The sequence below is a fragment of the Pelodiscus sinensis genome, chromosome 24 (assembly GCF_052426305.1).
Source record: "Pelodiscus sinensis isolate ZL-2025 chromosome 24, ASM5242630v1, whole genome shotgun sequence".
In the NCBI taxonomy this organism is placed as follows: domain Eukaryota; kingdom Metazoa; phylum Chordata; order Testudines; family Trionychidae; genus Pelodiscus; species Pelodiscus sinensis.
Genome location: NC_143075.1, coordinates 5,011,323 through 5,025,846, shown reverse-complemented (window position 1 = coordinate 5,025,846; position 14,524 = coordinate 5,011,323). Strand labels below are relative to the sequence as shown.

The following is a 14,524-nucleotide window of genomic DNA, read 5'->3' as shown; positions in this document are numbered from 1 at the left end:
TTTTGAATCACAGGCCTTTGAATGAAGAAAGAGTCGAGAAACTAAAATCCTCTGCCTGTCTGAAACTTAGACTGCTGGCTGTATAACCCAAACTTCCTTTTCCTTTGATTTGCAGCGATGTTGTAGTCTCTATTACATGCATAATGTAGGGAGGGTCTCCAGAGAGAACAGTCCCCACTGATAAGATTAGGGGGAGTGTCTCAGACTCGAGTTTAGATAATCAAGAAAGGATCACCAAAGAAATCCCTCTCTAAGAGGGATGCACAGAACGAGCATGCAGTGAACAGGATGGTCTTTCAGTGCACCAGCTGTCACGAGGCCTAAAATACCGGCTGCCTCTCTCTAAGTACAGAGTATGATGTTTGTCACCAGCTCCACTGGTGCTGGCCTATCTTACTGGAAAGCTTTAAACTTAACTCAAGTCTCTGAATTGATGCACCGTACCCAGAGAAAACAGGTTAGATGCTGCATTTCTTTTTTCTGTATAACTTCTTACCTGTCCTGGACTTGTTTTCTTTTCGTGTGATTGTTGGCACTTTTGTTTTCACGAAGTCCTTGTTTTGGTGTGCTGCGTGTCTTGAAACTGATCACATTGTTGAAGGTAAACATATCAAACAGTATTTGGGTCGTTATCAACAGGTTTGGCTGGTGCTAGATACTGCTGGTGTATTTGGTATGCAGATGCCTTAATTGGTAGAAGGAGGTTGGGATGAGATGGCCTTAAAACAAGTGTTACATGAAAAGCAGTGAGTGAGAGTTGTAGTGTAAGGTGAAGAGAAAGAGAGCTGGTAGCTAGCTTTTGTGCTGTTTATTTCCAAGCTATTACTTTAGTTGGTAAAGACTGCCCCCTAATGGAAGAGGTCAGAAGACATAATAAAGCGCCCTCCTAACTAAACTACAGTATAATACTAGGTGTTAGGTTTACAGAAAATCAGAGCTATTAAGGTCACTAAAAATATGAAAAGTAATTGCCATCTCTTTTTCACTTATGTTTAGGCCAATCAAATATATTTTTCAACAAAGACATGTATCATAATCAAAATGGTTTGAATGGAAGCTATATCCCTGAATGCTGTTTATTACGGCAGATAACGTGCGAGGATTTCTAATGATCAACTAAAAGTTATGTACTTGGTAAACACATGTTCCCAGCTTGTTCTTTTAATGGGATTAAAACTATGAATCATCGTGTAAGTTGTTATCTGATGCTGACACATTGGTCCTATTCTTTCCTCGGGCGAAACTTTCCCTTTGCTTCAGGAGAATCACGTCCTGAATGTGTAATTGAACATGGTTACATTTCAATGCATTTCTTAAAATGTATCAAATTAAAATAACAAACACAGAGAAAAGAGGCAGAAGAGACAAAAGATAAGCAAGATATTATTTTCCCCTAATTGTAATTATTCCCCAGGTCACACCCCTGCAAAAACTTCTAAACTATATAGTTTATTAATAAATAACTAAGTATTTCATAGAATCATAGAACATTAGAACTGGAAGGGATCTTGAGAGGTCATCAAGCCAGTCCCCTACCCTCATGGCAGGACCAAGTGCCATCTAGATAATCCCTGATAGATGTCTGCCTAACTTGCTCTTAAATATCTCCAGTGATAGAGATTCCACAACCTCCCTAGGCAATTTATTCCAGTGTTTTACCACCCTGACTGTTAGGAAGTTTTTCCTAATGCCCAACCTAAACCTCCCTTGCTGCAATTTAAACCTATTGCTTCTTGTCCTGTCCTCAGAGACCAAAGAGATCAGTTTTTCTCCCTCCTCCTTGTAAAACCCTTTTAGATACTTGAAAACTGCTATCATGTAGCTTACTGGCATATGATAAACTGCCATCTCTGTGTTCATCTATAATGGGGAATATTAATTAATTTATGTATCTGAATTTTTTTGATCTCATTAAGCATTCATTCTGGGGGTAAAAACTCGAATGAGTAACCACATTCAACTTTACCCTACTGCACATAGTGAGACTCCTTATGGGAGTAAAAACAGTGATTTATGTCAGTTTGGGCAAGATCAGATCCAGAAACAACAAAGTCCCAAATCATGTGAGGTGCCGAGCTCTCATCAACTTCAGCTGGGGTTGCAGATGCTGTAATCTTCTGGGAGTTGGACCATTCTTGTGTATCGCTGGGTCTGTATGGAGAAATGAAAGAGACAGTGAATAAATATTCAACCAAGGGATATTGATCAGTACACACCATTAGACTTATAGGAATTCTGTATGTTTGTTTCCAACTGAAACGGTGAATTGGCAGAGACTGAGTTATTATTGTAACTAAATCAGTGAACTATGAAAGTGCTGAATATAGTCTAGCGTCTACTCAGAAAATTGCCTGGGAGGTGGGGGAAGGAAACTTACCATTGATTAACTTGAAAAATAAAATTCTTCTGAGTCTGTTCTATAAACGCTGTGGTATTTTTTCACCGTTACTAAAAGGATTGCCCAGTATTAACAAAACCTTCCAATTGACTTTTAAGGTTAATAGCTAATATCCATTGAATTCTCGGGGCCTGGCTATTAGAATAGTGCAAAGTCCAGTGAACAGTTTTGGAAAATTGGAAATCTTCTTGGCAGGGGTAGAATGTTGTGAACCTTTTGTCCCCGCATTTTCCCTTTACCAGGGACACCAATTCAACGCCTCTCACCGTGAGTTTCCTCCCAGTCTTTCATTACCAGAGCTCCATGCCCCCTTGGTCAACTTGCTCCTAAAAACTCTTTCCTGTGCTTTCCTGCGTTGCGTATAAGGGGTGCGGGCATGTGTGTGTGTCTGTGTGTGTAAAACACAATTAATCCATTCATTCATTCATTAAAATAAATGAATGCAATGAAACCTCGGGCACACATTCCAAAAATAAGGACGTGATCTCATTACGGTAGCCCTCACCCTTTCCTCCCCTCGTTGTTCGTGGCTCTCACTTAGCGCCTCACCTCTAATGAAGCTGACATGAATATGCCCGGGCACAGGGAGCTGCCCAGGGAGAATCATTTGCAAAAGGAGGATCAGAGATTGTCAGCTTAGTTGCTTTGCAAACTTGTGTAAAAGGCTCGAACGTGGTTTTGAACGGTGCATAATAAATAACAGGGCACCTGATGTTGTGTGCTGAATAAACACTCCCTGCCATGTGATGTTGGGCACGTATTGCTCGCCGCATTCGTCTGTCGTCTTTTGGATTCAATGAGGATTCTTGTACAAATAAAACAAGTGCTAGTCCCTTCTAATACATGTGTCCCTTGAGTTCTATTCCGGGTTATGCTTTATACACAAGTGGTCAACACTCATTCCCGCGCAAGAGAGCTGTGGTCTGTAAATTCTTTCTGCCCATTTGAGCCCTGCATTATGCACTTGAAGCAGTGGCCTAAGGGTTGCATAGAACTGTTGCGGCGACTGCCGTCTACGTTCCCTGGCCATGCTTCAGTGCAGCAAGGCCAATATCTAAGAGGTGAGATGCTGTACTCACCAAAGTCCCAAATGTTTTGCCTATGGAGGACTAAGTGTGGCTGACGATATTTTGAATAGGGACGGAATCGCGTAAGGCAATGGCTTTCAAACTTCTCGGCCCACGGCCCACGCTGCTCAACACAGACCTTTCTGCCGACCACCGGCCAACCACCCATGACAACAAAATGGGTGCAGGAGCAGCTTGAGGGCAGTTGGGTCTGGATGGGAGGGAGGGTGCAAGAGCAGGCTGAGGGTGGCGGGGTCTGTGAGGGAAGGAGGGTGGGCTCAGGAGTAGGCTGAGGGTGAGGGGGACTCTTGCAGGAGCAGGTATCTGAAGTGGATGGATGGCACTTTTCTGGCTCTGTGCCTCCCACCACTCCCAGGCACTGCCCCCCACTGCTCCCATTGGCCATGATTCTGGCCAATAGGAGCAGCAAAGAAGCCACTAGGTGAGCGGATTCCTGCACTGCCATTCCCCCAGCTGGGAGGAAGAGGCGCAGCAGCACCCGGAGTTGTTTCCCCCTCTCTAGCCAGATCTGATCCATGAGGCTCACCCTCCCCTCACAGCCAGAAGTCATGGGGGGGAAGAGTCGCAGGGCTGGAGCGCCAGTACAGCCTCCCTGCCGCAGTGGAGGGGCTAGCCCCGAGCCCACAGCCCACCTGCAAAACAGTCAGATCACACTTCTGAGAGCCACTGGCGTAAGGTAATTGTGAAAATCTTTCAGGACTCAGTGTAAATTAATGAATCTCCATGGACTTCCAGGGAGCGATGCTAATTACGCTCAGCTGAAGAATTGGGCCTCCGCGCTCAATTGTATTTTCCATGTACATTAACAAATATCAGTTCAGGAACCTTATTGGGGGGGGGGGGGAGTTTTTGTGTGTAATCTGGATGAGAGAGGCTCTTACTGTAAATACTACTTTATCATTCAAACCGCATGAAACTCTGACACACGTAGAGTGTAAATAAAGGCAGAGAAGGAGCTCTCAGTCGCAATTATCAAACACCTTGAGTGACAGCCTCCCCTTCTAGCCAGAATCGTTCGAGTTGTTGCATACAATTACAAAATGCTGCTTTGCATATTTAACGTGCCTGTCTCCTCTTTGTTTTCCTATCCCCAGATCTATTACAAAGTTATTAAAGAAATTGGGCCGGGAGAAGAACTGCTGGTGTATATGAAGGAAGGTGCCTTTTCACTTGGGAACATGCCACCTAGTTTGGAAGGTGAGGTCCTTGTTGTTAGCTAGCTCCTCTGTGCACCTCACAACCGGGGAGGGGAGGAACCAAAAGCACATCCTGTAAGAACCGAAGTTTGCCCTCTTGTGTGTTCTGTTCTGCTAACTGCAGGCTGTTCGGAGGTTTTACAGTGATACCTTTTCTCACTTGCATGGTGACAAATCTCCCTCTGTCAAAACAACAAGGTGCCCTGTGGTTCCTGAAAGACTAACAAGTTTATTTGAGCATACGCTTTTGTGGGTAAAAACCATTTTGCCAGATGTCCACAAAAGCGTATGCTCAAACAAATCTGTTCTCGCTGGTTATATTGGTTATCTTAGTCAGTGAAGTCTGAGCAAAACTTTTTTTCACTTAAGCACAGGAGCAGATACATGAACATATAATACAGGTTGAATGTCTCTAGTCTGACACCCTGGGATCTGACCAGTGCCGAACCAGAGAATCTGCCAGACCATGGGGGGTCAATATTGTCTAGCAGCATTACCAACACTTCCACTGCTTGCTGGGCTCTTAGAAGACACTGAGTGATAAATTAGAGCTAAATAACAGCACAGAACCCTGAGAGCCAGGACTGGTGGCTGTGAACAAACTTTATGGGACCAAAGGAAACTTGGTCACACCCATGATAAGTGGCTATCTGGCTAACTAACATCACGCCAGACACTGGATGTTGCTGGACCAGAGCGTGCCGGACTGAATAGGTTCCACCTGTATTAACGAACATTAGGGTTTGAATACGATAGGGGGCAACTCACTAATTCCCAAGGTGGCCATGGTGGTTTGTTTCCAGTCAAACTGAGCCAAACCATTATGAGATTTGCAAGCCAGGCCATGTTTTTAGATCATATGGCCAATGTGACCGGTGCCAAAGCTGGAACAGCCACTGCGCAGTTATACTGCGGCTGGCTCCGCAACATCCCCTGACATGCAGAGTGAGAAGCTGGGCGAATGTTCACAAATAAAGGGAACATCTTCATTGCTTCCGGCAATGCACGTCTTTTTTGGCAGCCGGTTGGAATGGCAGGTGAGGGGCCTGGATCGCCTGGCTCACTGAGTGAGCAAATTGTTTAGGGGGACGTTGCAGGGCTCATTGAGCCGACCTACGGGTTAAGCATTTGTATTGAGCTCTTACATTCGCATGGTCAGTTCCCCCCCTAAATAGATGGATACTAATGATTAAAGTTCAGCCACCGCACAGCACCGCTAGCGAGTTGTTACATTTTCACAGAAGAGTGTTTCATAATTAGTTACTGCATGGAATGGTCAGTCCTTGGGTTCTGCTTCTGTGTGTTCCACAAGCTGACAATGTGAAATTAAAGGTAACTTGCAAAGGGGGGAGAAAACCCAAATTTGTGTCCTCATCCCCACCTTCCCCCTTGTATGATGTTTAAAGATGGCCCGGAAATGGATTTTCCAGATCAAAGGGAGAGAGGTTTCTGATTGTATTTCATTAGATAGAGAGGGCTTATCTCCAGGGAAATACTCTGCGACTATTGGAGAACTAGTGATATGATAACATCATGAAAACAAAGAGCCCTGCTCTATACCAAGACCTTATTCCCAAATAACCCCCTCTCAAGGTTGAATTTATAAGCAGTGTGTCCATACTATCAAGCCCGTTATTTCAAAATAAGGGGCCTCAGAATTCAAACTCTGTACTCCTGCTTTTCACGAGGAGTGACACTAATTCTGAAACAGTAATAAATAATAGTGTGGGAGCTGCTAATTCAAACTTACTGGCATCCGGGAGGTCTCCTGCAGTTCCCCGAGTTTGCTTCCTGGCTCTCTAAGTTGAGGTAGCGTGTCCACATTAATGGAGCCTGCCTCGGATTCATTGCGATGCTTCCGCATAGTGAGGACATGCTAGTTTGAATTTTTTAAATCGGGTGTTTTTAAGTCGAATGTAGTAAATTTGAAATAGCTTCTTAGCGTAGTCATGGCCTGGGTGAAAAATGGAGCAGTTTTGGGGCGGGGAGGAAAAATAGTTGGACTACTTACAACTTTGACTTTGGACTAAGAAGTGTTTTTTTTTAAACTGGCTTTTTATATAGGTGACATGAATATAATTTTTTTTTAAGTTGCTGGTGCTGCGCATGGTCAGAGATGGATGGGCCTTTGGTCTTACCCAGTCTGACAGTTCCTAAGTTTCTATGTTTTGTTTTGTCTTATTAATACCTACTAAACACAGTGACTAACATTAAAAGGTCAGTACCCCCTCTCCTTGAAGTGACACAGCTCACAATACAAAGCTCTGAGGGATGAAAGTGGTCTCCCCACAAAAACAAGGACGACCAGACATGTTGTTTCTGGTAAAAGCCTAAGCCACAGAAAACCAATTTGAAAATGTAACCTTAGAAGCCTCCTTTTAAGAATCAAAAAAGGACACAACCCACCTCTTTAAAAACTCCTTTGCAAGTCACATGTGAAACAATTAACTCACTAGAATGCTAACATGAAGGGCTCTGTGCTTCCCAAATAAAAGTTACTATAAGGGGTGTTAAAGAACTAACTAATATATTTTATTTTATTTTATTTTATTTTATTTTATTTTTATTTTTTTTAGTTTGGCTTTAATTTGGTGACAATGAAAGTTAAAGAAAATGAGAGGGTGGATGAATTATATAGTGACCAATCTGAATTTAAAAACAACAAGTAGTCCTATGGAACCTTAGCCTGGTCTTTACAAAAACTTTATTTTGAAATAATCCCCCCCAAGGTCAAATTTATAAGCCGAGCGTCCACACTCCCAAGCCTGTTATTTTGAAATAACGGGCCACCGAATTCAAAATCTGTACTCCTGCTGTTCTTCAGGTGCAACACTAATTCTGAAATACTTATCTCGAAATAACAGTAGTGTGGGTGCTCTGGTGCCACTATTTCAAAATAACAACTACCCATAGTAATTTGAACTAATTACCACCCAGTACTTCCTGAAGCTCTAAGTCTGAGGTAGCGAATCCAATTAACAGAGCCAGCCTCAGACTAATTTCAAAGCTTCCCTGTAGTGTGGACAAACTAGTTCGAATTTGTTAAATTGGGAGTTATTAAGTCAAATTTAGTAATTTTGAAATAGTTTACTAGTGTGGACGTGGCTTTAGAGACTAACTAAAATATATATGGTATCAAGCTTTCACAGGCAAAACCCACTTCATCAGATGATGAGCTGGTGGGGAATAACAGAAATCAAGTATTTTATAGCTAGTAAAATACAATAAAAAGGTACTTGTCAGTTGTAGGACCAGTGCTAATGAGGCTAATTAAGTGAGCTGAAAATGTCCCAGACTTAGTTTTTGAAGTAAAAATGAGGAGTTAAATGCAGAGAAGACTGAATTTAGTTTATCTTTTCTGTTTACACATTGACTGCGGGAATGGTTCATGATTGGTGCAAACTTCTTCACTATTATTTGATGAGAGATTTATACAAATTTATTTAATCTTATGAATTGCTCATGGGCTATTTGCCTATTATGTTACCTAATCAATATTTGAAATCAAAGTTATTTCGATTGGGCATTCTGGTCACATGCTGGGTTTTGTTCCTTACTGGGTAGATTAATTTAACTCCTGCTTTCAGAATTCTCATGCAAATATTTAGGGCTCTAAATGTAAACTCCACTTTCTGTGCATATTCTTCAATAGTTGTTTGATATTTGCTGTCTGAATGAACGGTTCTACCAAAAACCTCTTTTGCTAAGGGTATTCTGAATGAAAAAAAAGGGTCCAAACACAAATGATACAAATTAACTGCGACATTCCGGTTCATATTTTTGAATTGGGTTTTTCAGTAGCCGCTCAGAAATACCAATGCTATTCTTGAGAGCAAGACAGAGCAGTGAGTATTTTTTCCCCTTAAAATAATGGCATAAAAACTAAATATACCTTTGAGAATTTCTGTAAAAAAAAAAAGGCGCAAAACCAGGAAGAAAACTCAAAGCTGCTTAGTTGGATGTAGGATGATCTGTTTGGCTTCAAAGATTAGTTTTTAATTGACATTTATTTGAACAAGAAAAAAAACCACCTCGTTCCCTACAATATGCCTTTGTTGTCATTATATAACATTTATCTACATCCTTCCAATAATGTGTCATGCTTTTGCCCGGTAATTGCTTCTAAATTGTAATAGCCCTACATCCAATATTTGTCTTTTTAATACTTTGTCACCTTCAGTAATGATTTCCTCCTCCTGTCCCAACCTCCCCTCACCCCCCTTTTCAGCTCTGAATTGCACAAAAAACAAAATGCAAAAATGTTCCGCACAAAGATAATTATCAGAAAAATCTTTTCTCCAAACCTCAGCGGCATGCAGTAGACCCCTTATCACTGCAGGAATTTTGAGTAGGGCTCTTGAACTCCTTTGAGACTTGAGGCTGGTAGATTAGCATGTAGATGCCACATAATTGTGTTCCCCTTGGTTTCTCTGAAAGCTATTAGGCACTGATTTATTTTTTTGTTACATTCCTGCTTTGTCCTGAGTGTTACTGATAGAACTTAAGATAGACGCATATAACCACAGATTTGACAAACAAGACATTGAGCACTAGCAGCAAATTTTTGTTGACAGATTTTTCTTTTTCTTTTTGCTAAGATATCAAAGTAGGAACCTGGTTTTGAAGGGCACAGTTTTTGGGTATTGGACTTAAAGTGGGGGGGGGGAACCCTTATTGAACCCAAAGACTATAAACTGGAGGTAGAGGGATGATCTAGAGATAAAGGCATAGCTCTGAGAGGCCATGTCTATACTAGAAGATTATTTAAACTTCTGGGCACCTGATTTTACAAATTTGAAGTTCCATGTCCTTGCTACAGGGAAGAATCAAATATTTTTTTTTATAATGGAGATATTCTCCTAGAGCTGGAAGGGACCTTGAAAGGTCATTGAGTCCAGTCCCCTGCCTTCACAGTAAGATTAAGTACTATCCCTGACAAATTTTTGCCCCAAATGGCCTCTGCAAGGATTGAACTCACAACCCTGGGTTTAGCAAGCTAATGCTCAAACCATTGAGCTATCCCTCCCCCCATCTAAGACAAGCTCCATTAATGTGGATGCGGTACCTCAGACTCAGATTTTCAGGGAGCACTGAGGAGCTGCAGAAGGCCTCCTGTAGGCCAATTAGTTCAAATTTGGAGCATCCACACTAATGTTATTTCAGACTCACAAGTTCGGGAATAGTGCTATTCCTCATGATAAGCAGCACTACCGAGTTCAATTCCGCGGCCCCTTATTCTGGAATAATGGGCTGGATGCACTGCTTACAAATTTGACCTTGGGGGATTATTTTGGACTCAGGTCCTAATGTAGACCAGGCCAGAGTCAGAAGATCTGAGTTTAGTGTTGAGCTTCCTTTGCAATTTGGAATCCACTCCTACCTGGTACTGATCTAGTCTTTACATATGTGTTGCATTTTCTTTCCCTGTAGCAATACACAAGGATCTTGTGAGGCTGGACTCACTAATGACTGTCACTATTTGTTTGCATGAATATCCAGAGCTCTGAATGCAAGAAGAGCATCTATTCCAGTATTTCTTAAACTTTTTTAAGACTGAGGAACACCAAACAATAATGTTTTTTATGAGTAACACCAAGGATTTTTTGAGGAAAAAAAAAAGGATTGGGGGAAAAAGAGTCAGGGAGAGGGGAGTTATTGAGCAAAAAAAAGGGGTCGGGGAAAGTTATTGAGGGGGGAAAAAAGGTCGCCTTCCCCCTTAAGGGTGGCCATTTTGAACTCTCTTGGCCTCTGCGGCACACTGGTGTGCCGCAGAACACAGTTTAAGAAACACTGATCTATTCTGTGTCATTTTGGGGTGTTCAGTTAATCTACATGCCAGTCAATTTCTCCCTTCCCTACCCCATAAATGTTGAACAGAGTTTATTTCTAGGGTTTCTGAGAATTGGATAATAATTATAAGGAGTAGGGGCATGTTGGGGTTTGTGGCTACCACAGTCTCTGTCATCTTTTGTGTCTCTCTTATACATTTTCTTTTCTCCATGTTAGAAAATCCATATCCCTTCATATTGTTCATTCTCCATGATCATGGAAAAGCTCTTGCACTGGAAAAGGGAAGAAGAAAGTTCTCACAAGTTTGCTCAAAATACATACTTTTCCCCCCAAAAGATGTGAAGCATAAATAGCTGTAGCTGCAAATTATTTGTTGCCCAAAAGATACACAAAAAGCAAAACCAAAAAATGTAGGTGACTGAACAAGCCAAGCCTTGGTTTTTTTGGGTTTCTTTTTTCTTTTTTCTGTCATTACTTAACAGAAGCCTTATTGGACCAGATATTCAGCTCGTGTCAAGAGATCTTGGCCAGCTTGTGGCTTCTGAGGATCTGGACAGACATGTCCAACTTATGTTAATGTTGACAGCTGGCAGGCCAGGGCAGTGGGAGAGGTGGGATTAGCCAAATAAGAATTACCAGCTGTCACAAACCGCTGTGCATCGAAACAAAAGATGTTACTTTCTTAAAGGTGTGGTGTTGTGATGTCGTGTGTGCACGTGTGTGTGTGTACACGGGATATTGGCAGGTATCTAGCTAGCTAATCAAATATTCTCCCTTGAGAACAGGTGTCATGGCGTTCCTGCTAAATCTGCCTGTATCAGCAATGGGCAACCTGGGCTAGCGAGTGGGCTGCAGGCGTGACACACACACCCCTTCATCTCAGTGCACCGAGGCCGTTGTAACCAAGATGGTCTTGTGGGCTAATATAGTTTTGCTAATTGTGCTTGAGTATGTAGATTTGGGGGAAGGGGTTGCCGATTGAACCGTAGCAGCGCTTTGATTGGATGCAGTCAATGTTGTGTGCAATCAGAACCCACCATAGGCATCCCGTAGCCTAGGCAGGGGAAGGCTTTGCCAGACATAGCCCCGCCCACACTCCACCCCCAGAACGCCGACAGAGTGTTGCTGCTCCCAGTGCCTGCCCTCCCCGGTAGCCAGGGAGGGAGGCGAGAGCTGTGCCATGTACCCTCCTCCCTCTCCCCACTCCCAGAGCTCCGGGGGCCAGGGAGGCGGGAGCCGCGCCACACTCCCTCCTCTCTCTTCCCCTCCCCCGGTGCTCCACAGGTTAGGGCGTGCACACGCACTTCCTTCCATCTCTTCCCCTCCCTATAGGGGGTGGGGCCTCAGCAGAGGGGAGGCTGCAGGTGGGGCTGGGAGCAACCACCCCTGGCTTTACGTGTGTGTCACTTCAGTAACACCCGTAGGAAAAAAACTGCTCAGACAGAAACCAGCAGAATCTGCCAACTCTGTGTATGGACAATGGTAAATAAAATGTCTCGAGCCATTTATAGAACCCAATGGGTCGTATGTGGCCCATGGGCTGCAGGTTACCTACCCATCATTGGCCTATATCCATCTGCGCATTTTATACCTAGAAACTGGTTAGGGTAAAATAAGAACCAACCAACCTAAATCTGGAAGGATTTTTGAAGCTTGAGGATATTCTTTGTTAAATTGTTTCTGTGCAAAAAACAAAACAAAACAAAACCCCCAAAATCATCCACTTCTGCATTTCCAAGGTTAGGATAAAAGATGAAACACCAAAATGCACTGAGACCAGTAATATTTTCGTTCTGTATGGAATTATGATACTCTGAATACTCCATAGAAGATCAGGCTTTTGTGGGATTTCCAAACCATGGAAGTTTTAATATAAACTGAGAACAGCTATGTATGAAATTTGATTATTTGTCCAGAGCAAAGTTTTGTCTAGATCACGAAGGAAGGAAGGAAAGAAGAAAGGAAGGAGGGAGGGAGGGAGGGAGGGAGGAGGAAGCGAGGGAAGATCTATGGGATGAGTTACTAAGGCCATGTCTCCACTCGTCAGAGATTCAACGCTCTGGCAATCAATCCTCCAGGGTTTGATTTAGCGGGTCTAGTCAAGACCCGCTAAATCAAGCACCAAGGGTGCCCCTCTCGGTACTGGCACTTATTGCTGTTGCGAGCAGTAAGAGAAGTCGACAGGAACATTTGTCCCGCCAACCTTGAGCTGTGGGGCCACACCAGAAAATCGGTGCAAGGTACATCAACTTAAGCTACACAGTTCAGGTGGCAGGAGTTGCATATTTTGCATCAGTTTTCTCCAACCTGGCCTGAAGTAGTTGTTCTTGCTGCCAGAACAGTTCAAGCAAACCAAGGCTATATCTACACTGCAGTTCTTTTTGGGGAAAAGGTACACAAATTGCGAACCACCATTTGCATACCTTTTTCTGATTCTTTTTTTGGAAGAGGCTTTTCCAACATTTGGCCCGTCCACATGGGGCCAAATGTGGAGAAAACCTCCTATTTTGGAAGAGCCCTTATCCCTCATAAAATGAGAAAAAAAGAGCTTCTGAAAGAACATGCCCGCTTTTTCAAAAACAAATCCAAAAAAGCAGACGGCTTCCCTGGACGTGGCAGAGTTTTTCCGGGATACCTCCGGTACCCCGGAAAACCTCTGTAGTGTAGACATAGCCCAAGGAACCTCTAGAGAAGAAATGTTAGTTACTATGTAGATGGGGGAAGGAGGGGCTAGACAACCCAAACTAGTCTTGTCTCACCTGATTCTCTGGAGTCCAAAGACAGAACAAAAATGTAGGCATATTAGGGTACGTCTAGACTACCGCGTTTTGTCGACAGATACTGTCGACAAAACTTCCGTCGACAAAGAGCGTCCAGACACATTGAGTTCTGTCGACAAAGCAAGCTGCTTTGTCGACAGAACTCTGTAGTCTGGACGCAATGTTACAGGCAATAACACCTTCTGTCTACAGAGTTCTGTCGACAGAAGGTGTTATGCCTCGTAAAATGAGGTATACCAGCGTCGACAAAACTGCTGAGTTCTGTCGATGTTATGTCGACAGAACTCAGCGGTAGTGTAGACGCTGGTATAGTTTTGTCAACAAAAGTCCACTTTTGTCGACAAAACTAGGTAGTCTAGACACACCCTTAGACAAGGATGTAGCCTCCAGGAGATGCTATCTGGGGAGTACGCCAGTGCTTCTGCCCAGCTCTGCTCTGTCCCAGAAAAGACATAATTAAGGCAAGAGATGTGTGTTCTGATGGTGTTGAACATTTAGCCTGGAATCACTTTGTAGCAACACCATTCTGCCACATCCCCTACAACGTGACAATGTAATTTGATAACTCAATCCACGCACGATTTTATTTGATAAGAAACAATTTCTTGGTGACAGAATGAACACAATAAGTGCTCCTGCTCATATTGCCTTGTCAACCTTCTAGTAAATCTGAGTAGCTTCTCTTGCCGTTGTTTAGCATTCTCGCTCCCCAGTGACACAAAATATGTCACTTACATGTCGGTTCTGTTCTGAAGATCTCTAATAAACATTGTTTCTTCCCTAAAAACTAGAAAAAGCCCAATCCAGCTTCCACAGAAGCCAAGAGTGCTTTGGTCATTGCTCACATCAGTAGCAGAGGAATCAGACCCATATTATATTATCTATCTGAGCTACAAGTTGAACGTCTCTAATCTGGCCTCCCTCAGGACCTGACCGGTGCCAAACCAGAGAATTTGCCAAACCATGGGAGGTCTGTATTGTCTAGCAGCATCACCAACACTTCCTCTGCTAACTGGGCTCTTAGAAGACATATGGGGTGAATTAGAGCTAACTAACAGCACAGAACACTGAGCACCAGAACTGGTGGCTGTAAACAAAGTTTATGGGACCATGGAAAACTTGGCCACACCCATGATCAGTGGACATCCGGCTACCTAAAATCATGCCGGACCACGGATGTTGCTGGACCAGCGAGTGCCGGACTAGGGAGAGGTTCAACCTGTACTTTCAAAGGAGAAAAAAGTGAAAATGTCACTAATCTTGCCCCTTTTT

The 14,524-nt window shown here is 43.1% G+C and overlaps 1 protein-coding gene across 6 annotated transcripts in view; it reads left to right on the top strand.

The window, feature by feature from the left end:
- PRDM16 (PR/SET domain 16) overlaps nucleotides 1–14,524 on the top strand; it is a 537,737-nt gene that overhangs the window by 463,020 nt on the left and 60,193 nt on the right. For 5 of the 6 annotated variants that reach the window (XM_075906567.2, XM_075906568.2, XM_075906569.2 and 2 more), the window contains one exon: nucleotides 4,581–4,683. In XM_075906567.2, coding sequence (XP_075762682.2) covers nucleotides 4,581–4,683 — 103 coding nt within the window. Of the gene's footprint in view, nucleotides 1–85; nucleotides 458–4,580; nucleotides 4,684–14,524 lie in introns of those variants that run through there. The other variant, XM_075906570.2, reaches the window with a different exon arrangement.